The following is a 22,551-nucleotide window of genomic DNA, read 5'->3' as shown; positions in this document are numbered from 1 at the left end:
TAATTGCTGCATAGTATCCCGTAGTGTTATACCACACTGTATTTATTACCCTGGTAATGGATGTTTCTAATTAATTATTATTACAAACAATGCTAAGGCTTTTTTTTTTCCTTTTTCTGTTTTTCTTTGTACATGTAGTCATTTTTATCTTGGGTAGATTTCAAGAAGTGGAATTTCAGTGTTGAAGAATGTGCATATTTGGAAATTTAGAAAGTCCTAACAATAAGAGCTGTGTAAAAATGAAATGAGTTCTTTCTTGAAATAGTGAGCCTCACTAGAAATCATAATTAAGTAACTTCAGAACAGGAGGAGACCTTTGACAGCATCTGGTCTTTCGCCATGTTTTATGCATGAAGATACAGGCTTACTTAAGACATTTTAGATAGTGAATGGCAGACCCTGGAATGGAACCCAGCTTAGTGTTTCCAGGTCCAGAGATCTTTTCAATATTCTGTGTAAGAGGGCTTGAATAATCTTCTCTCAGAGGTTTTATGAAAGAGATTCCTGAATGGGGGTGGGGATGAAGGGGGAGGAGGAATTTATACCAAACCACTGACTTCTAAGCCTTTATGAGTCAGAGGCTAATTTAAAATTGGGTCTGTAGGGTTGAATTGTGGTCTTTAATATAAGAAATTTGAGAAGCAAGGAATAGCTCATCAAAGGTCAACTGAGGGAGTAGTATTTTCTTAAGCACTTAAGCCTGTTATAGTTGATCTTTGACTGGTTAATGGATTGTTTTGGATCCAATAAGCTAGCTTGGATCTTTGTTGCCTGTTGCCTTTATAACTAAGCAACCGTACCTACTGATAACCATAATTAGATATTTATATGGTAGAACCATTATGCAACAATTTAACCAAATGATAGCAGTGGAATATTTTTCTTTATAATTACTATTTGAGTAACTGGATATGCTGTGATCTATATTTAAATTTTAGAGACTTTATGTGCTATGTTTAGATATCTTGCTGTCAGCAGACCTATTTCTTATCAAAGGAATCTAGGTGAGAAATCCAAAATCCACCACCACCATTAAAAAACTGCTTCATCATGCATGTACCCTTGATAATGTGTCAGTAGGTGTTAAATCTTTATTTTTACAGCTTTATTATTACCAACAAGTTGCTTTAGTGTTTAAGGAAGAGTTTTATAAGAGAGAAATATGCTTTAGGAGGAAAGCATACATATCTGATTTATTATTTTTTCAGATGTGCTAACAAGGATGAAAGTGGTGAAAAGGAGTAAAAAAATAACCACTTTTTAAAGCTTTGAATGTAGATTACTAGTGGGTAAGAGGAACTGAATTATATGAAGCATTTCATGAATGCTTGATTTAAGGCTCCAGTACCAAATAACCTCTAGAACAGGCGTCCCCAAACTACGGCCCCCTGAGGCCATTTATCCAGCCCCCACTGCACTTCTGGAAGGGGCACCTCTTTCATTGGTGGTCAGTGAGAGGACCACCATATTTGGCAGCCCTCCAATGGTCTGAGGGACAGTGAACTGGCCCCCTGTGTAAAAAGTTTGGAGACCCCTGCTCTAGAAGGTATGTCTTTAGAATTCTAGGGATGGTTTTAATCAGCACTGAAATGAAGTATCCTTAGGAAGCCAGATTTAAGATTTTTCTTTGCTGAAGAATGCCAGGCAATCTTTATTAACTTAATTAGGCTACCAAAAGATGAGGTTTTGTTTTTTTTCTCATTTTAATAAGTCTATACATTTTGGTGCCTTGTTTTTTTGTTTTTTTTTCTTTTTGTATTTTTCTGAAGCTGGAAACAGGGAGAGACAGTCAGACAGACTCCCGCATGCGCCCGACCGGGATCCACCTGGCACGCCCACCAGGGGGCGATGCTCTGCCCCTCCGGGGCGTCGCTGTGCCGCGACCAGAGCCACTCTAGCGCCTGGGGCAGAGGCCACAGAGCCATCCCCAGCGCCCGGGCCATCTTTGCTCCAGTGGAGCCTTGGCTGCGGGAGGGGAAGAGAGAGACAGAGAGGAAGGAGGGGGTGGGGGTGGAGAAGCAAATGGGCGCTTCTCCTATGTGCCCTGGCCGGGAATCGAACCCGGGTCCCCCACATGCCAGGCCGACGCTCTACCGCTGAGCCAACCGGCCAGGGCCCATTTTGGTGCCTTGTAATGAGTCAAGGGGATAAACTTGAGTTTTTCTTTTCCAATTTGGATATCAGGTTGTATAAATGATAAGGAATGTAAGGGAAGGCAAGTAAAGGCATATATGAAAGCATTTACTGTTACCATAATAGTTGTTGAACTTTGGTGAAATATCCTATTTTATGATTATCAAGAGTCTTGCCCAAGTCTTGGCCTAAGCGGTGTCCAAGTGGTGTGGTAAAGGCATATATGTGGAGAAAGAAAATAGCAGCAGTAATGGAAGGTAGGTTACATCTATCATATATAAATACGTATTCTCTAGCTCTGCCACAGAGAGGGCCTTGGCGCAGCAATACCCAATAGTAATGAGTACATTTAGCATACACATTTTTGTTTCTGAATACCATTCTCCAATAAAAGGAATCAGTGCTCCATAGAGAAATAGCCAATTTCAGTGCTAGGACAAGGAAAGGACAAGATGAGCCTGAAATATTTTATGCCAGAACACAAAGAAGTCCTCAAAGAATAATGGAGATAATGTCAAAAGAACACATTGTTTTTCAGTATCTCCTCCTAAAATACTTTTAAAAATGTCTTTAGTGACTGGATTTAGAATAAAACTTATTCTTGTATAAATTTTATAATATCTGAGTTTGCTATAAAGTAACACTATGTAGTAATTGTTGGGATTTTATTAGTTTGTTGTGCTTTAAATTTTAGTAATTGTGAGAAATTATTTTAAATTTAGATGAGGAAATAATTTTATAGTCTGTGACTTCCCTATGTCTGGCTAGAAAAATACCAGGAGTATGTTTTGTGTTTCTGTTTTTCTGAAAGGAACTTTATTCAACAGATTAGTAGATTTTTAAAAAATTATTAATATTGGAGAGGGGAAAAACAGGTGAGAGAGAGAGAGGGAGAGAAATACTGATTTGTGGTCCTGCTTAGTTTGGTCCTGCATTTGTTGGTTGATTCTTGTATGTGCCCTGATTGGGATTGAACCCACAACTTGGTTATATTGGGATGACGCTCTAACCAACTGAGCTCTATCTGGCCAGGGTCTTTAGTAGGTTTTACTTCCAAGCTTTTGGCAGGCAATATAAGTTGAATATTTAAGAAAAAGGCAAGATGTGATATACATGGGAAAAAAAATTGAAAAGACCAGAGGAATTGAACTTAGTTTAAATAGTTAATTCTGAGACAATTTCAGAGGATATTATCTACTCAGTTTCCAACCAAAATGTGTGCTATGTGTGTATATGACTGTGTTTTTTTTCAAACAGTAATTTAAAGCTTCTGGGTAGACAGATGATAAAATAATGAAAATATAGAGCTTGTAGACTTTATAAAAAGCAGCTCTAGTGATATTTGATTTTCTCATATAAGTGTAGAATTTGAGTTTTAATAAATGTGTACAACTGTGCAGTCATCACTACAATTCAGTTTTAGAACACCCCACCACCTCAAATACTTTTCCTGTGCTTCTTTGCAGTCAGTTTCTGCTCCCAACCCTAGCCCATGGCAACCACTCACTGATTTGCTTTCTGTTTCTATACTTTTGCCAGTTTTCAAAATTTCATATAATTGGCATCATACAACATGTAGTCTGGAATATTGTGTTGCACATATAATACCTCTGTATTTCTCACGATACCTAGCAGAGCCCCTGACACGCAGGAAACAGTCAATGTAAAATAGCTCTACATTTACAGGGGTCTCAAACTCGCGGCCCGCCGAACAATTTTGTGCAGCCCACAGACTAATCCACGAAGTTCAAGAAAAGTGTTGCGTAACAGTTGCCTTTTGTAGACCTAGTGCGGCCCGCTGAATGGCTGTGATCTTGCTCTGCGGCCCACATGCTGAGTTAAGTTTGAGACCCCTGCTCTACAAGTTTAGTTTTCATAAACCTTAACTCTTTTTTGCAGTAGTATCTAATAACAAATAAGATTTCTTCATCAAGATGTGAAATGGTCAAAGGTAAGTATTGGTTTTGTTGATTTTTAAGATTGATATGGTTCTCTGAGATAGGTGTGATCAAGTGTTAAGCAACAGTGCATTCTGGAAGTTTTTTTTTCAGTCTGAAGTCTTTTCTAATACACTAAAGTCTCACTCAAAAATTGAATATTTTGATAGGTATAAACTTGCAGTTATGAAATAAATAAGCTATGGGGATGTAATGTGCAGCATAATGACTGAAGTTAATACTGTATTACATATCTGAAAGTTGCTAAGAGAGATTTTAAAAATCTTTATAAGAAAGAAAATTTTTTTCTGTTACAAGGTATGGTGATGGATAGTAACTAGAGTTAATTGTCATCATTTTGAAATGTATACAAATACTGAAGTATTATATTGTACCTGAAACTAATACAACATTATATACCAATTATACCTCAATAAAAAATAGATTAAAAAAAGAAAAACCATACCCCCTACCCCCAAGAATCTTTCAAGGCTTAGAAATATTTGGATGTCAGCCTGGTAGTGATTAATTCAGGTATGACATACATTTTCTGGTTTTTGATAGCTTAGTTGTATTGTACTATCCAGATATGCCACTAAAGATCAAGAATAATAAGTTTTTTTTCTTTTTCTTAAGTTGAAAACAGGGAGGCACACAGACTCCCGCATGTGCCAGAGCCATTCTAGCACCCGAGGCAGAGGCCACAGAGCCATCCTCAGTGCCCGGGCAAACTTTGCTCCAGTGGAGCCTCGGCTGCGGGAGGGGAAGAGAGAGACAGGGAGGAAGGAGAGGAGGAGGGGTGGAGAAGCAGATGGGTGCTTCTCCTGTGTGTCCTGGTCGGTAATCGAACCCGGGACTCCCGCACGCCAGGCCGACGCTCTACCACTGATCCAACCGGCCAGGGCATAAGTTTGTTTTTTAATCCAGTCACTGCTGTTTTCTAATATCCATTTCCCTTATATATTTTTTAGTAATACTATCCACTATGTTTTAGCTAGGCGCATTACCACCTAATTAGACACTTAGCCTCTCGTGGATAGGTGTGGTCCTGTGACTACACTAAGCTGTGAGTGAAAGCAATATGTACAACTTTCAAGTTATACCACAAAAGGCAGCTGCTTGTCCTTTAAAACTTCCTTTCCTTTTTTCATGGATAAATCACCTGGATTATAAAAGTAAGCCATCTTTCATTCTGTAAATGAAGGTAGTGATGGAAGCGCAACAAAATTTAAGATGCTAGATCCCTGGATTTTCTACATCCTTAGAATACTTAATTTAGTTTGGATTTCTGTCATGTTTGTGCCATAGGTGACATGCTTCTGTTAAACAAAGCAATTTCCTGGCTTGAGGTACATGCCATCTAGGTTTATTCCTGTGTAATTTCCCTCCTTTGTAGTTTTTATTCTACACACATGTTGTTCCAGGTCAGTCCTTTGCAGACCTATGTTCTCTTTTTTTCAAAGCGACCTTTGAAATGCTTTTTCTTGAATTTCAAATTATCCAAAGATAATTCAGAAATGCCTTTGACTATATAATATTAAAGGCAATGAACTAATTTCATGTCTTAGTACCTCCTATAGAAACCTCAGGACAAGTATGCAGATATTTGTTAAACCAGTTAAGAAGATAGTTTTGGCGAGAGTGGTTATTTTCTGACGAGTTAGGGTATAGGTGAGATAGTATTTTAATGACAGAGAAAGGCAGGAATCTTTCAACATAGTATCTATTTCTGTGTAACATACTATGCCAGGACTTAGTGGTTTAAAAACCACAAATATTTATTGTTTTATATTTTCTGTGGGTTTGGAATACCTGTGTGGCTTAGTTGGGTCCTTCTGATCCATGGTCTCTTGTGATTAGGTTGTTGACTGGGGCTTGAGAAGTCCCATCCAAGCTTACTTGCGTGGTTGTTGGCAGGCCTGTGGTCCTCAGTGGTTCTTGACCAAATGCCTAAATTTCTTATCATGCCATGTGGGCTTCTCTTATAGGGCTGCTTAAAACATGGCAGCTTGCTCCTTCAGAGCAACAGATCCGAGAATGCACAAACTGGAAGCCAGAGCCTTATTATTTATTTATTTATTTACTTAGACAGGCAGATAGAAAGACAGGGACAGATAGGAAGGGAGAGAGATGAGAAGCATCAACCGTAGTTGTGGCAGTTTAGTTTTTCATTAATTGATTCTCATACGTGCTGTTACTGGGGTGCTCCAGCTGAGCCAGTTATCCCTTGCTCGAGCCAGTGACCATGGGGTTCAAGCCAGTGACTTTTGGGCTCAAGCCATCGACCATGGAGTCATGTCCATTAATCTGTGCTCAAGCTGGGTGATCCCTCACTCAAGCCATTTAACTCAGGTTTTTTATTTTATTTATTTATTTTTATTCATTTTATTTTTTTACAGAGGCAGAGATAGACAGGGACAGACAGACAGGAATGGAGAGAGATGAGAAGCATCAATAATCAGTTTCTCGTTGCGCATTGCGACTTCTTAGTTGTTCATTGATTGCTTTCTCACATGTGCCTTGACCGCGGGCCTTCAGCAGACCGAGTAACCCCTTGCTGGAGCCAGCGACCTTGGGTCTAAGCTGGTGAGCTCTTTGCTCAAGCCAGATGAGCCTGCGCTCAAGCTGGCGACCTTGGGGTCTCGAACCTGGGTCCTTCCGCATCCCAGTCCGACACTCTATCCACTGCGCCACCACCTGGTCAGGCTGACCTCAGGTTTTGAACTTGGGTCCTAAGTGTCCCAGGGTGACACCAATATCCACTGAGCTACCACCTGGTCAGGCCAGGGTTTTGTTTTTAAGTTAATCTCAACAATAATATCCTATCATGTTTTCTGTTCTCTGTTCATTAGAAGTGAATCAGTAAATCCAGTTAATGTTCAAGAGGATAGGATTGCACAGATGTAAATACCAGGAAGTGGGATCATTGGGGGCCATTGTGCAGGTTGCCTGCCATAAACCATGTGGAAAGATCTATTATATATGCATAGATATGTAAACTTAGTATTTTGCCCTTTTACTTTTATCCATCTTCACTGGTACTGGTTTTATCTTTCCTTTACCCACTTACTGAATTTCCTTTGACCTGGATGAATAAGACTCATCTAGGTACACTTAGATATAGTCAATAACTTGTGGTTTATAATGATCATCTCACTTTTACAAGAGAGAAAACCAATGTTTAAAGAAGGTACTATCCAAAGGGATACTTTTTTATTTTTATTTTTTGAGTGAGAGGAAGGATGGGGGTTGAGGAGAAAGAGAGAGAGGCAGGGATGAGAGAGAGAGAAGCATCAACTTGTTCCATTTAGTTGTGCACCCATTGAAATCTTCTCATAAGAGCCCTGACCTCGGTTCGATCTGGTGAGTTTAGGGTTGAGCCAGCACCCTTGGGATCCAGCCAGCAATTCCAGGATTGAGTTTGCGACCTCAGTGCTCTGGGAGGATGCTCTGTTTACTGTGCCATTGACCAGAGCCACATTCAGACATACTTGAAACAAGATGCTTCTTGGTTATAATGACCATGCTGTCTGTCATATTTTCAATTTGTAAGGGATAACTAACCATTAAGACCATTTAGTGCTTTAATCTTAAACAGATGATGTAGTCTCCCTGAATCCTAGTTTTCTCATGTGTAAAATGAGGAGGACGAGCAAAAGAATACCCATAAGGAGACTTCCAGCTATGGCAGCATGAAGAGTTTGGTGACTCCTCTTCACGAGAAAACAAATTTAAAACTGGGTAAAATTGTCCCAAATTTTTTGGGCTTTGGAAACTTGCCAAAGGCACATCACAGATTCTTTAGAAAACTGCTAGAGCTTCAAGTGAGAAGAGTGGAGGTCTACAACATTTTTGCATGAGGCTTCTATTGTGGCCACCCTACCCCATTACTTTTGGCCAAAACTAGAGTTTAGAAAATCAGCAGCTTTGATGCCCAAGAGGCTAAGTCAGTTTGGGGCAATGAGTAAACCTGTATATCAACTAACAGTGATGAACTTGGTGGGCAGCAAACACAGAAGACCCACATATTTGTAAGACTCAGGTTGTGGTGCCAGTGGGATGGGCAAAGGACTTGCCAGGAATTTAACAGGCATACCTTGGAAATGAAACAATTATAAAAGGATAAGCTTTATTTCTTGCTTATTGTGAAACTATGCATGTATGCAGGTAGGACCTGAGAGAGGCTAGCAGAAAGAAAGGGTGAAGGCAGACTTGAAAATGGCTAAGCCTAAATGTGTTCTTCCCAGTTCACACGGAGATTGTGGATCTCCACAAATATACTGTATGTGTTTCATTTGCCAAGAGTATTCAGTACAGGTGGAGAAGTAGTCTATACCATATAGCCTAGTTTTGTACCATGTAGGCTTGTGCACTCCAATATCTATATGACAAAATCACCTTATGACACATTTCTCAGAATGTATTCCTATTGTTCAAGTGATACATACTGTACAGTGGTCTCTTGTCTATTGCAGGGGTTAGGTTCCAGAACCCCCCACAATAGGTGAAAATCCGTGAAGCAGCGACTTTATATTTATTTTATTATTTATATATATTTTAAGGCTTTATAAACCCTCCCCACACTCTTATAAACCTTTCCTACACTGTTTTGAACCTTTCCCACACTCTTATAAACATTTTCTATGCTCTTAAACACTTTCTACACTCTTAAACCTATGTAACTTTAACAGCATTTAAAATTTTATATGGGTGCTCACCAGTGAATAGATTGTATTCTTTTAATGTTTCTTTAAATATTTTTTAATATTGTTTCCATTTTGTAGGCTAGAAAATGCTTATTTTACTGCAAAATAATTAAAATAAGTATATTAAAATACCTATATCCTGCAGAGTCCCTCGATATAGTGAAAAATCTGCAATACAAAATTAAATATATTAGATATATATTTAAAAATTTGCAATACAGTGAGACCATGAAAAGTGAACCGCAATATAGTGAGGGATGACTGTATTTAATTATAACTATTTCCCTTTGATTAATACTGTTCTGTTGGCCTGGAGCCTATTGTTTGTAGTGTCCTTGGTCAGCAATGTCTACAGTGCTTGCCCAGGCACACCTCCCTCCTAGTGAGCTTCCCCAGCAGGGCTCTTGTTTATGGTTGAGCCTACTCTTTTGGTTCTTATTAGAATTAGAGGAACAATATTACTTGTAGACCCTGGAGAGTCTATAGCATGCTCAAGGGCTACACAGTCAGGTTGCAGGTAGAGAATGTGAACCTGGAACTCTGCCTTTAGTAGGGTCCAAAGGTGGTGTGTCGAGGGTTTTGCGGGTTTACTTTTTATTGGCATGAGCAGGAATTAGGGTACAGGAAGGGAAAAATGAGGTCATTTAAGTGGTCAGTTATCTAGGTAATCTAGGGCTTTCTGAAAGAGGGACCTTCATGGATAGTGGTGACCTAGATCCTGACCTGGTTGTTTTGCTAGTAGTTGGCAATATGTTTATTCAAGATTGATGTCTTTTGAAATAGATGTCTTGGCAATCAAAAACTCAATGTTAGACACACTACAATAAAAAAAACAACGACCTTGATGTCAAGCACTTAACACTATAGATACCAATTTAGTTTCAATGGCACTGCTCACAAAACTTAGGGGTTATTTTATAGCTTCATATTCATTTAGAAATATCCCCTATTTTTTGTGAGCAGTATATATTTATGTTGTGATTATCATGTATTACACCTGAACATGTTTGTGTCCATAAGTTTAACATAGGTTTATTATTTTTTATGTAGTTGTCTTTTCAGTTATCTAGAATTGGAATGTAAACCAAAAATACATTAATACTGAATTTTATATTTACTTGAATGGATATCTACCTTTATTGGTGTTCTTTATTTCTTTATGGGGTTTCATGTTACTGTGATTTCTTTTTTTTTTTAATTTTTATTTATTTATTTATTTATTTTTTACAGAGACAGAGAGTGAGTCAGAGAGAGGGATAGACAGGGACAGACAGAAACGGAGAGAGACAAGAAGCATCAATCATTAGTTCTTCATTGCGCGTTGCAACACCTCAGTTGTTCATTGACTGCCCTCCCATATGGGCCTTGACTGCGGGCCTTCAGCAGACCGAGTAACCCGCTGCTCGAGCCAGTGACCTTGGGTTCAAGCTGGTGGGCTTTTTGCTCAAACCAGATGAGCCTGCGCTCAAGCTGGCGACCTCGGGGTCCTGAACCTGGGTCCTCGGCATCCCAGTCCGATGTCTATCCACTGTGCCACCGCCCGGTCAGTGTGATTTCAAGTGCTCTTTTCATTTCAGCCCGAAGGACTCTGTTTAGCATTTTTTAAAAAAATTTATTTATTGATTTTAGGGAGAGGAAAGAGAGAGCGAGAAAAGGGAGGAGGAATGGGAAGCATCAGCTTGAAGTAGTTGCTTCTCGTATGTGCCTTGACCAGGAAACCTGGGTTTTTGAACTGGGGTCCTCAGTATTCCAGGTTGATGCCGAATCCACTGCACCACCTCAGGTCAGGCTGCTTTAGCATTTCTTGTAAGTAGGTATACTAGTGAAAAATTCCCTCAGTGTATATCTGGAAATATCTTAATTTTTCTTTCATTTAAAAAGTTATTTATTTATGAGAGAGAGAGAGAAACATCAACATCAATTTGTTGTTCCACTTATTTATGCATTCATTGGTTGATTATTATATGTGCCCTGACTGGGGATCAAACCTGCAACCTTGGTGTATTGGGATGACGCTCAAACCAACTGAACTACCCGGCCATGACCTGTCCTTTATTTTTGATGGATAGCTTTGCCAGATATAAAATTTCTGGTTGACAGTTTTTCTTTCAGTGCTTTAATTGTGTTACTCCATTGCCTGCTGGCCTACATGATTTCTGATGAGAAATCAGGTGTTAATCTGATTAATGATTCTTTGTATACGATGAGTTGCTTTTCTCTGTCTGTTTTTAGGATTCTCTGTCTTTGTCTTCTGACAATTTGGTTATAATGTGTCTTAGTGTAGATCTCTTTGAGTTAATCCTGTTGGAATTCATTGAGTTTTATGAATGTTTATATTCATCAGATTTCCCAGGGATCAGCTATGTTATGTTTAGACTGAAATTTCATCTTCTTTTCTTTGACCTGTGATTCTAATGTTAGCCCAGTTTTTAAAGACTTTGCTATGCTGTTTTGGGTTTCTTCTGTACATGTTAACTCAGTTTTTTTTTCACTTCATACACTGAATTAAGGGTGCTTTTTCCAGATCTCTTCTTTAATCCATTCTTTACACTGTTTGACTGAGAGGTCTCTTTTCCTGTTTCTCTGGATAGAAAGATGAAGTTTCTCTCAGAGTTATAGCCCATGGTATATGTCTGTTCTGCTGTCTAGCTTTTTAGAAGTTAGGCTGTTTTCATGATGAAGTGATAAGAAAAAGGTAATGGAGTTTCCTTGAACACTCTTTGGTCCACGGAGTTTCTTTCCTGGTTCTTCTGGTCAAAACAATCAGTTTACTTTCAGAATTTTAGGTTCCTGCACAGCTGCCACATTGCAGATCTGTGATTGAGGCTGCATTTGAGACATGGCCAGGAGTGAGAAAAAGGAAAAGGAAAAAAGAACCCAAATGGGGACTCCTCCACTTTTTCTGTTTTACATAAGCCAAAGCTTTGTCCAGAGAGATGATTTTTTCTCTGTATTTTTATTGGTTGTGTCTGCTGTGTAGTTCTGTACAGGAGCCATCCTCAGTTCCATGCTTGTAGAGAAAAGGGAAAATAACACAGGAAACTCATCTCTGTTATTGGCCATTCTTTAAGTTTTGGTTCACTTCCCAGTCCATCTGTCCTTCACCTTTTGGAGTCCTGAGGTAATTATTTTTAGTATGCTATGCAAAGGTTTTAGATGTCATGAATGGGAGTGAGAGACTGTAGTGGGCTTACCTACATCGATGCCAGTGATTTTTATGTGTAATTTTACTTCTCACTTAACGCTTGGAGGACAAACAATAGTTGTAAAGGAACAGCAGTTGGCAGTTGTTTTCCCAAGGCTCAAGATTTAAACATAGTAGAGATTCTAGCTTATATTTCTGCAACATTTGACTGTACAGAGGTAAATCATTTTAGGTCATATTGTGATAAGAATAATTTGTATACTATTTACTCTGTTCCAGACACATGTTCTCAAAATTTTGTGTATGCTTGTTTGGTTGTCACAATAACTCTTATTATGTAAAGACTGTATTATTCTGATTTTATAGATAAAGAAATTGAGGTACAGAGAAGTTAGGTGATTTGTCCAAGGTTATATAGATAATAAATGGTAAAGCCACGATTCAAACCTAGGATAAAACAATTTATTATGGAGCACATGTTCTTGTTAAAATTTTCACTTAATAATATGGAGTTTTCATGTATAGACCAAAGTAGAAAAACTCCCCATGTATCATTCAACCAAATTCAATAGTTTTTCAGTATTCTGACTTTTTTTAGTTTTATTTTTGTTTTTGATAAAGTATCTGAAAGCAAATTATAGATATCATTTCAGCCATAAACGCTAAAGTATATATCTAAAATGGATAGTAGCTTGTTAAAATTTATTTTTATTTATTTATTTTTAGTGAGAGGAGGGGGGATAAAGGGACGACTCCCACATGTACCCCAACCGGGATCCACCTGGCAACCCCCATGTGTGGCTGATGCTCAAATTAACTGAGCTATCCTCAGTGCCTGAGGTGACTGCTCAGACTAACCGAGCTATCCTCATTGTTTGGGGGTGATGCTCGAATCAGTGGAGCCACTGGCTGTGAGAGGGGAGGAAAGAGAGTAAGGTGAGAGGGAGCAGAAGAGAAGCAGATGGTCACTACTCTTATGTGCCCTGACTGGGCATCGAACTTGGGATGTGCACACACCAGGCTGATGCTCTGGCCACTGAGCCTACCAGGGCCAAGTGGATAATAGCTTTTGAAAAATACTATAGCCACAGTGTAATTGCAACCTAAAAAGTGAGAAGTAATTTTCTTTAAATCATTTAATATCTCTTTTATGTCCCATTTTATCTGATTGTCTCAGAAGTATCTTCTTATAGTTGGTTCATTGCAGGATCTCAATATGGTTCACATACTGTATTTGTAGCTTTGTCTCTTAATTTTTAAAAATCTATATTGGTCTTAACCCTGATGATTTTAAAAACAATTTTTACTTTTTAAAACTCTATTAAAAATAAGCCTTTTATTTTGGAATAATTTTAGACAGAAGAGTTGCAAAGATAGTACAAAGTCTCTATATACTCTTCATCCATTTTCAGTTTCCTCTAAATTGATTATTTTACATTACTCTGTTACATTTGCCAAACTGTGAAGCCGGCATTGGTACAGTTTTTCTGTTAATGGCCTTTGTCCAATTCAAGATTTCTCCTCTTGTCTCTGATACTCACTCAGCTTTTCTTTGTTTTTCATAATCTTAATTTTTGAGGAGTCCTAGTCACATATTCTGTGAGATGCCCCACAACTGGTGTATATGATACTTTTCTTGGAATTAGATTGGGTTTATGAATTTCTGGAAAGGAATATTGTAGAGATAAAATGTCCTTTTATGACATTTTAATTTTAAAAATTGTATAAAACATTCACCTGGTTCTAAGGTCAAAACTATAAAACTGGGTACCTGCGGAGTAGTTTCACTTTCATCACTTTCTCCTTAATCTTTTCTCTCTTCCTGTTAGGATGAGTATTTTTATTAATTTTTTGGCATATCCTTTTGGTTTTAAAAAAATATTGGCGCGTGCGCACGCGCGCGCGCGCACACACACACACACACACACCCTCTCCTGCTCTCCTTTTCTCCTTTTCTTACAGAAAATTTTACATTAGTCCATGTTCTTAACTCCCATACCATAATTTCTCTTTAGGACAGTTTCTACCAGTGATGTTTCTAATAATGACTAAATATATTCAACATGTTTTTATGCTTTAAAGCTAATTTTTTTTTTTAACAAAGGAGTACCTTTAAACTGTTTACCACATATCATATGGTTTCTTTTTTTATTCACAGATATTTTCTAATTTATCCCTGGATGAACGTTGCCTTTCTGCATCGTTGGTTTGCAAGTATTGGCGTGACCTTTGTTTAGATTTCCAGTTTTGGAAGCAGCTGGATCTTAGTAGTCGTCAGCAGGTATATGTAATCTAATTCTAAGAAGCACAAATTTTACCGATTCAAAAAAATCTATTTCTCTTCAGAAATCACTTCTCTGTTGTAGTTTCTCAAGATAGTTCAAATGACTATAATCCGTAATTCTGTTCTTTAGAATTCTTTGTGTATGAATTTAAGTTAAAGCTATGTTCTTATGGTTAAGAAGATATCTTTAAGGGTTGGTAATTTTGGGTTGCTTCTTAATTTTCTTTATATCCTGTTTGTCTTCCCCTTTTTACATTAAACTTAAACAAAATTAAACTTTCCTTTCCTGGAAGGGTCATATCATGCATATTATGTAGTTTCATAGTAGAACATGATGGCAAACACTTATATAGTACTGCTGATATGCCATGCACTGTTCTACAAGTTTTATACATACATATAATGCAGTTTGTCTTTCTAATAACCTTATGAGTTGATACTATTGTTATCCCTATTAACTTATTATTACAATATTAATAATACTGTACTTACACTATTACTATAGATGAAGTAATGGAAACAAAATGAGCTGAGATTACTTACTTTGTTTTAATTTTACTGTTGGTAAATTTTCTAATCCTTCCTATTTCCTGGTTGCCCAATATATATATTTATATGCTGGCATATTTGGAAAAAAAAGGACAGAGAAAATAGTGCTTATTGCAAACAGTTTGCAATTCTTCATTTATACTTGGTTGTCAATACTTGGCATGGAAATATATAAAAATATCCAATAAGATTAGGATTTTATTAGAGTACTAACATTGCTTTAAATCCTTTTGTGATGCTGTTAGTAGTGGTGTGCTGGTAAATGTGTAACAACTGGCTTTCAAAAACAAATGAACAAATAAAAAGCCTTGATTTGTATTATTTGCTGGTTTCTGTGGTATAAATATTTCCACTGTAGCTATTTTTAAACTACCAATGTGATGTCACTGAATGCAGTGATGTCACTGATTTAGAAAGAGGTACACATTATAGTCTTGTGAGTTGGTACAAGCCAACTCCAACATACCTCTGTTAGTGGTTATGCATGTGGTATGTACACTTTAAAACAAAATGAGCAAGGTTTACATGCCTGGGTTAGAGTAGTAATGTGAAATAATGTGAAATAATCCATTGGCTCTTTACTTCAATACTTTTGTATATCTGAGCTATTTGTTACAAACTCTGACTAAAAATAGTTTTTTCTCTCTGCTGGTAGTGAGGTTTATAAATGAAAAATACATTAAAGGATACTATGTTCAAGTTTTAGCTGTGAAACTTACTGTATTTGTGCTTTCCCAACAAACACAAACAAAGATAGTTTTTTTTGTTTGTTTTTTTTTTCATTTTTCTGAAGCTGGAAACAGAGAGAGACAGTCAGACAGACTCCCGCATGTGCCCGACCGGGATCCACCCGGCATGCCCACCATGGGGCCACGCTCTGCCCACCAGGGGGCGATGCTCTGCCCATCCTGGGTGTCACCATGTTGCGACCAGATCCACTCTAGCGCCTGAGGCAGAGGCCACAGAGCCATCCCCAGCACCCGGGCCATCTTTGCTCCAATGGAGCCTTGGCTGCGGGAGGGGAAGAGAGAGACAGAGAGGAAAGCGCGGCGGAGGGGTGGAGAAGCAAATGGGCACTTCTCCTGTGTGCCCTGGCCGGGAATTGATCCTGGGTCCTCCGCACGCTAGGCCGACACTCTACTGCTGAGCCAACCGGCCAGGGCCAACAAAGATAGTTTTAACCTTGGTTCTTATTCCTAGTGTCCCAAACACTCCAGTTCTTTCCTTCTGTTCTAAAGTTCATCATGTGTGTTTTCTCTTGCCATTACTTTTACTCAAAGGATCTGAATAATGCTAACTTTTTTTTTAATGTTGTTATTGAGCAGATGCTAAGTAGAGGTTGAGTCTTTAAAAATTATTTTTAAAATTCAGATGACCATGTGAGTTTTTCACCAGATGAATTTTAAGGTTACTCATATTTAGCTTTGAGTCTTCTGAGAAAAGCTATTTGATATGGACATTTACATATAATCTTTGGTGTGCTGATACACAAAATGAAATTAATTTTCAAGGCTATGAATTAGTTATATACAAAATAACACTGTGATAGAAATAGTAAAACAATTGAAATTTATATACTGTGGTATAACCTAATATTAATTTAAAAAGTCAAGATTCATACATCATGATCACTGATGTACACTATTGCTGGGTTAAAAAATAGGGAAAAAAACACTTAAAATTTCAATGTAGCCTTGTGGAAAGTTTTGGTGAGTTTGAAGGTTTAAATAAAATAAGTTTTCCTAAGAAGGATAGATTTTTAGGGTTTTAATGAAAACTAGTGTATATATTATTTCTTGGTGTTCTCTTACACCAAATATGTGAAGTTTTTTACATTCTAATAACAAATTCTCTGACAGCCAGCAATTCTGTGTCTGACAATTTTGTTCAGTTCTGACACTGACTTTTGAAGTTAGCACACAGACCTCACAGGTTAAGGGCTTAGTCCTGTAAGACTATCCCTACTTCATATATTTATATAAGGTGTGGCAAAAGTAGGTTTACAGTTGTGAGTATACAAAACAGAGTTTATTCTTGTATTATTATTTATTAATTATTGTATTATTTTCCATACAAACAACGGTGTCTACTTTTGCTCCACCTTGTACTAGTCACAAGTCCCAGGAATCACTTGTACTTCTACTGACCAGTTATATATTGGGGAGTTTTCCACCCCTTCCTCAGGTTTAATAATTTGCTAGAATGGCTTACAGAACTCAGAAAACTACTTATACTTAATGGTTGATTATAAAGGAGAAAATTCAGCCAAATGGAAAAGATATATAGGGTAAGGTGTTAGAGTGTGGAGTTTCCATACTCTCTCTAGGTGTATCACCTGCCCAGCATTTTGAAGCTCTTCAGATCACATTATTAAAGAGTTTTTATAACCCATTCTCCAGCTCTACATCTTTCCCAGATGTCATGGAGTGGAGTTAAAAGTTTCTACCATCTAGTTACGTGATATTTGTTCTTTCTGTTGACCCAGCTCATCATAAAGCTTTCTGGAGGCCCCAACTTCAGTCATTTCATTAGTATAAACTCATATGTGGTCAAAGGGGACTTGTTATGAAGAACAAAGGACACTGCTGTCACTCAGGAAATTCCAAGGGTTTTAGGAGCTCTGTTTAAGGAACCAGAGACAAAGATCAAACATATTTTTTTTTGGTATACCACATTTCTTGTTACACTTTAATATGATATTAAGTAGAAAAGTTTCCTTTTGATTGTGGTTTTCATGCAATAATTTAATTTTATTGTTTACTGGGGATAATTTAAAAAAGAATAGAAAAAAAGTTTGTACATTCAGCAAAAGTTTAAATTTATTGCTTTTTTTCTCTCATAGGTCACTGATGAACTATTGGAAAAAATTGCATCAAGAAGTCAAAATATAATTGAAATCAACATTTCTGATTGTCGCAGTATGTCTGATACTGGCGTGTGTGTTCTAGCGTTTAAGTGTCCTGGACTTCTTAGGTATACAGCTTACAGGTGTAAACAGCTTTCTGACACCTCTATTATTGCGGTTGCTTCTCACTGTCCTTTACTTCAGAAAGTTCATGTGGGCAACCAGGACAAACTAACCGATGAAGGACTCAAAGAGGTAAATTTTAGCATCTATAACATGATTTAACTCATATTAACTAAAAAATTTTTTTGTAGCAACACTTTAAAAAATTGTCATGTTAAAAATAATCTCCACAGACTAAAAGAAGTCATCTTTTTTTATGTATCCATGAATATTTCTTTGGGTTAGTGAACTAATGTGCTGTTGTTATAATTGATAAATTAACTTGGTTGTGTTTTGTAGTGAGTGGCTGAACTTCTGTGACCAGCCATTTTTTTAATTTTTTTTTTTTTTTTTTTTTTTTTTACAGAGGCAGAGATAGACAGGGACAGACAGACAGGAACAGAGAGAGATGAGAAGCATCAATCATTAGTTTCTCGTTGCAACTTCTTAGTTGTTCATTGATTGCTTTCTCATATGTGCCTTGACTGTGGGCCTTCAGCAGACCGAGTAACCCCCTGCAGGAGCCAGCGACCTTGGGTCCAAGCCGGTGAGCTTTTTGCTCAAACCAGATGAGCCCGCGCTCAAGCTGGCGACCTTGGGGTCTCGAACCTGGATCCTTCCGCATCCCAGTCCGATGCTCTATCTACTGCGCCACCGCCTGGTCAGGCTTTTATTTTATTTTATTTTATTTTTTTAGAAAGGAGAGAGAGAGGGAGAGAGAGAGAGAGAAGGGGGGGAGGAGCAGGAAGCATCAACTCCCATATGTGTCTTGACCAGGCAAGCCCAGGGTTTCGAACCGGCAACCTCAGCATTTCCAGGTGGATGCTTTATCCATTGCGCCACTACAAGTCAGGCTTATTTTTTTCTTAATTAAATTTTGTTCCAAATTTTGCTTTAGGTAACAAGATCTATGCAGTTTAGGTCAGCATGATGTTTTAAAAATTAACTTTTAATTTTTCTTTTATGTTATTAAATAACATGCTTACATGTTTTAAAATGTTTTAAGGCATAAATGAAAGTTTAAGTGAGAGAGTATAAAATAAAGAAAAAGGTGGTAATTATCTCTATTTAGCATAAAAATAGGATTAAAAATAGTATTATATATTGATTTGCTTCCTTTGGAAATGGTGTTTAAGGTTTCTTGTTTCAGAGTTGATTATTCATTTGATGTTATTAAACAGATTCTATGTGGCAGACCCTGAATTTGTGAATATTTTGAATATTTGATAATGTTTCTACTATTGTAGTAGGTGCTTGTTGTATTTTTACATTTAGCCTTTGAAATAACTTTGTGAAATAGTTGATATTAAACTCATTTTGTAAAGGAAGAAATTAGGCTTTAGAGAGATTGATGAATTGCCTAATGTTTAGCAGATAGTTGAGCTGAGAGTTGATGCCTGGATTTTCCAAAGCCATTATTGTCTTTCGACATTTCCAGGCCAATAAACTATATTCTTCTAGACCTCGAATAGAGACATTATTTTTTTTTAGATTTATTTATTTATTTATTCATTTTTAGAGGAGGGGAGAGGAAGAGCAGGAAGCATCAACTCCCATAAGTGTTTTGACCAGGCAAGCCCGGGGTTTTGAACCAGTGACCTTAGCATTCCAGGTTAATGCTTTATCCACTGCACCACCACAGGTCAGGCACAGGATTAATATTTAAATTTAGAATTGGGATGCAGTCTAAATACTTCCCGGTAAAACTGCAGAGTAAATTAAATTCCTAGATTTGAATCTGACCTGAGATGAAGTTAGAAATAAAATGAAGATCCCTAAATATAAAGATTGCCTATTAATTAACTGACAACTTTGAGACTAATTAAGTAAATCTTTTCTAGCATGTGAGTTATTTTGGAACCCATTAATTGATGATGGATTAGATGTTTGCTTCAGATTTGCATGATATCTGAATTATGAATTAGTTACATATAAAGTAATAACATGATAGAAGTAGTAAAACAATCTAAATTTTTTTCATCCTGAAGTAATCTTTTTAAGTGAGTATATTACATTAAATAATTACATAGGAACCTCATTGCAAAATAGCGAGTAATAATTTCCAATGCTTAAGTCTGTGCTATAGCAGGAGTATCCTATTTTAGCCTCTTTCTTCTGATAAAATGGTGTGGTATATTAGAAAGAGAATGCCTTTTCTATATATATAAGATAGAAATAAAAATTTTATGAAACAGTATGTAGCCTTCTGTCCAGTAAACATTGATATTTTCTATTCTACACTACGAGATGGGTAAAACTAGATTTACAGTTGTATTGTAACATTATTTTGAGTTAAAAAAGCTATTGTAATAATCATAACCTGAAGGTCTTTTCCCTTGTGAAACAACTATAAACCTACTTTTGCCTACCTCTGTATTATGTTAAATAAATGTTGACCTTGACACACTTAGTAAATAAATTTATGACCCAGAGATGTTTGATGAGTTCTGCTGTGGAAGTGTATTATAGTTTTAGTGACTTAACAACTCAAAAATGTATAATAAAGTTTTAAAAGGTCTAGCATGAACTATTTATAATTTCAGAATTTTCTTGGGATTATTATTTTTTTTACTCATAAACATACCAAATGATTGAATTGTTGATTCTGCAGATCAGGTTGCAAGGTATTTTATTTCCACTTCTGTTAGTAAAAACTCATAAATGTTTTAGAATGGTATACATGTATTTTACTAATAATTTCTTTAAAGTGTATTTCCATTCATAACTACTATAATTTTGATTGACTTTAGCAAATACCATATGGTTCTTGAGTTCTGTTTATAAAAGCATTTACATAAAGTATGTCTATTTGGAGTTCTAATAGATCTAAATATTTAATATTTTACTAATTGTATCTTAATAAGGTTTCTCAAACTTATGGTAAAACACTTAAAAGTCAGACTGTTTTTGGTTGAAACTTGTTTTTTTTGTAAAATCCCACCTTGAAATATTTTTTTTTCTTTTTTTTTAAAAGATAGTTTTGTTCATTATTTATTTATTTATTCATTTTAGAGAGGAGGAAGAGAGGGATAGAGAGAAAGAGAGAGAAGGGGGGAGGAGCAGGAAGCATCAACTCTCATATGTGCCTTGACCAGGCAGGCCCAGGGAAATATTTTTATTTTTGTATTTATTTTATTTTTTTTTTAGAAAGAGAGATGGGCAGAGAGGGACAGACAGGGGCAGACAGGAGAGGAGAGAGATGAGAAGAATCAACTCATAATTGCGACACCTTAGTTGTTCATTGATTGCTCTCTCTTATGTGCCTTTACCTGGAGCCTCCAGCCGAGCCAGTGATTCTTTGCTCAAGTCAGCAATCTTGGTCTTCAGGCCAGTGATTTTTGGGCTCATCCCAGCAACCATGGGTCATGACTATGATCACGCTCAAGCTGGGTGAGCCCATGCTCAAGCCAGGTGAGCCCATGCTTAAGCCGGGTGAGCCCACACTCAAGCTGGTGACCTTGGGGTTTCAAACTTGGGTCCTCAGTGTCCCAGGTGATGCTCTGTCCACTTCACCACTGCCTGGTCAGGCTAAAAATTATATTGATTGATTGATTGATTTTACAGAAGAAGGGAAAGAGAGAGAAACATTGACTTTTTTTCCCACCCATCCATACATTCATTGATTGATTCTTGTATGTGTCCTGACCTGGAATCAAGCCGACAACCTTGTCATTTTGGGACAATGACTGAGCTCCCTGATCAGGGCTTGAAATCTTGATACTTTTATTTTCATAAAAATAACTACAAATAATTGTACTGGTAGAATGTATGTTTATTATAGTCATCTCATAAAACTACAGTTATGTATTATGGGCAAAAAAGAACTAATTAATTAGGGACAGTAGGCTATTTCAGTTTTTCTAGTATTTTATTACCATCTGGCTTTTGCTACAAAACATGAAATAGCAGTGGCCAGAATATTCAGAGAAATCTAAGAAGTTATATCTTTTAAATTCACATTTTATGTGATTCTTTGTATTTTATTTTAGCACTATAATACCTCAATCTAATTCATGGATCTCAGTAGAAATTTCTGGATGTTTCTATATCACTGTAGTTATTATAGGCATCCTCTCAAATTAAAATAATGCAAAAATAAATGCATTAGTAAATTTCAGTCTTGTTACATTATGAGATTTTAGGTCTTTAAAAATAATATTTAGAATATCAGCAAAATCATTGGCAAAGCTGGCAACTCCAAAACCCCATTTCACCACAGAAAAACAAGCAGAAACTGTTAGAACCAACTTTGCCAGAATTCTGGGAAGCAGTTAGTGCTTTACAGCAACCCGGCGAATGCTGAACCAAGAAAATGGCAGTTAAAACGTGTGGGAAAGACTGTGGCATTTGTACTGTCAGTGCTCTATACCTTGCCCGGCTTGGCAACAGGTTTGAAGACAGCTGCTCATGTTCTCAGTATGGACAATTTTTCAGGGAGGAAAACCAGTAGGCATTATTAGAAAACAGTGTAAGACAAATGGGAAAAACCTGCAGATGTTGAGGCAAAAGATTGTGGCTGATTAATGTAATAGACCACCTAGGTCCTGAGAGGAAAAACCTGGGAGAGAATTTCTTTAGAGAATTGGGGCAGTAAGAACTGCCAAGACATATCTGGAGGGAATTTAGAAAGCCACATGCATATATGTTCCAGGGCAGGTTTCATGCCCTGGAAAACCTGAGGCAACCTTAAACTACCTTGGAAGTGAAGATCAAAGCAGAATTGTAAATGATGTTGCTAAGTGTTAAAGGAATACCCCAGTGCAGGACCTGTCTGTAAGAACTGGGAGAAA

At 37.1% G+C, this 22,551-nt stretch overlaps 1 protein-coding gene across 1 annotated transcript in view; it reads left to right on the top strand.

Annotated features, from left to right (window-relative positions):
* The window catches only part of FBXL17 (F-box and leucine rich repeat protein 17), a 685,599-nt gene that overhangs the window by 3,728 nt on the left and 659,320 nt on the right, over positions 1-22,551 (top strand). The window contains exons 2-3 of the mRNA XM_066381970.1: positions 14,080-14,202; positions 17,597-17,854. Of these exons, the coding sequence (XP_066238067.1) occupies positions 14,080-14,202; positions 17,597-17,854 (381 nt within the window). The remainder of the gene's footprint in view (positions 1-14,079; positions 14,203-17,596; positions 17,855-22,551) is intronic.

Source organism: Saccopteryx leptura, chromosome 4 (assembly GCF_036850995.1).
Source record: "Saccopteryx leptura isolate mSacLep1 chromosome 4, mSacLep1_pri_phased_curated, whole genome shotgun sequence".
Lineage (NCBI taxonomy): Eukaryota > Metazoa > Chordata > Mammalia > Chiroptera > Emballonuridae > Saccopteryx > Saccopteryx leptura.
This window is presented reverse-complemented; position numbering and strand designations above follow the sequence as displayed.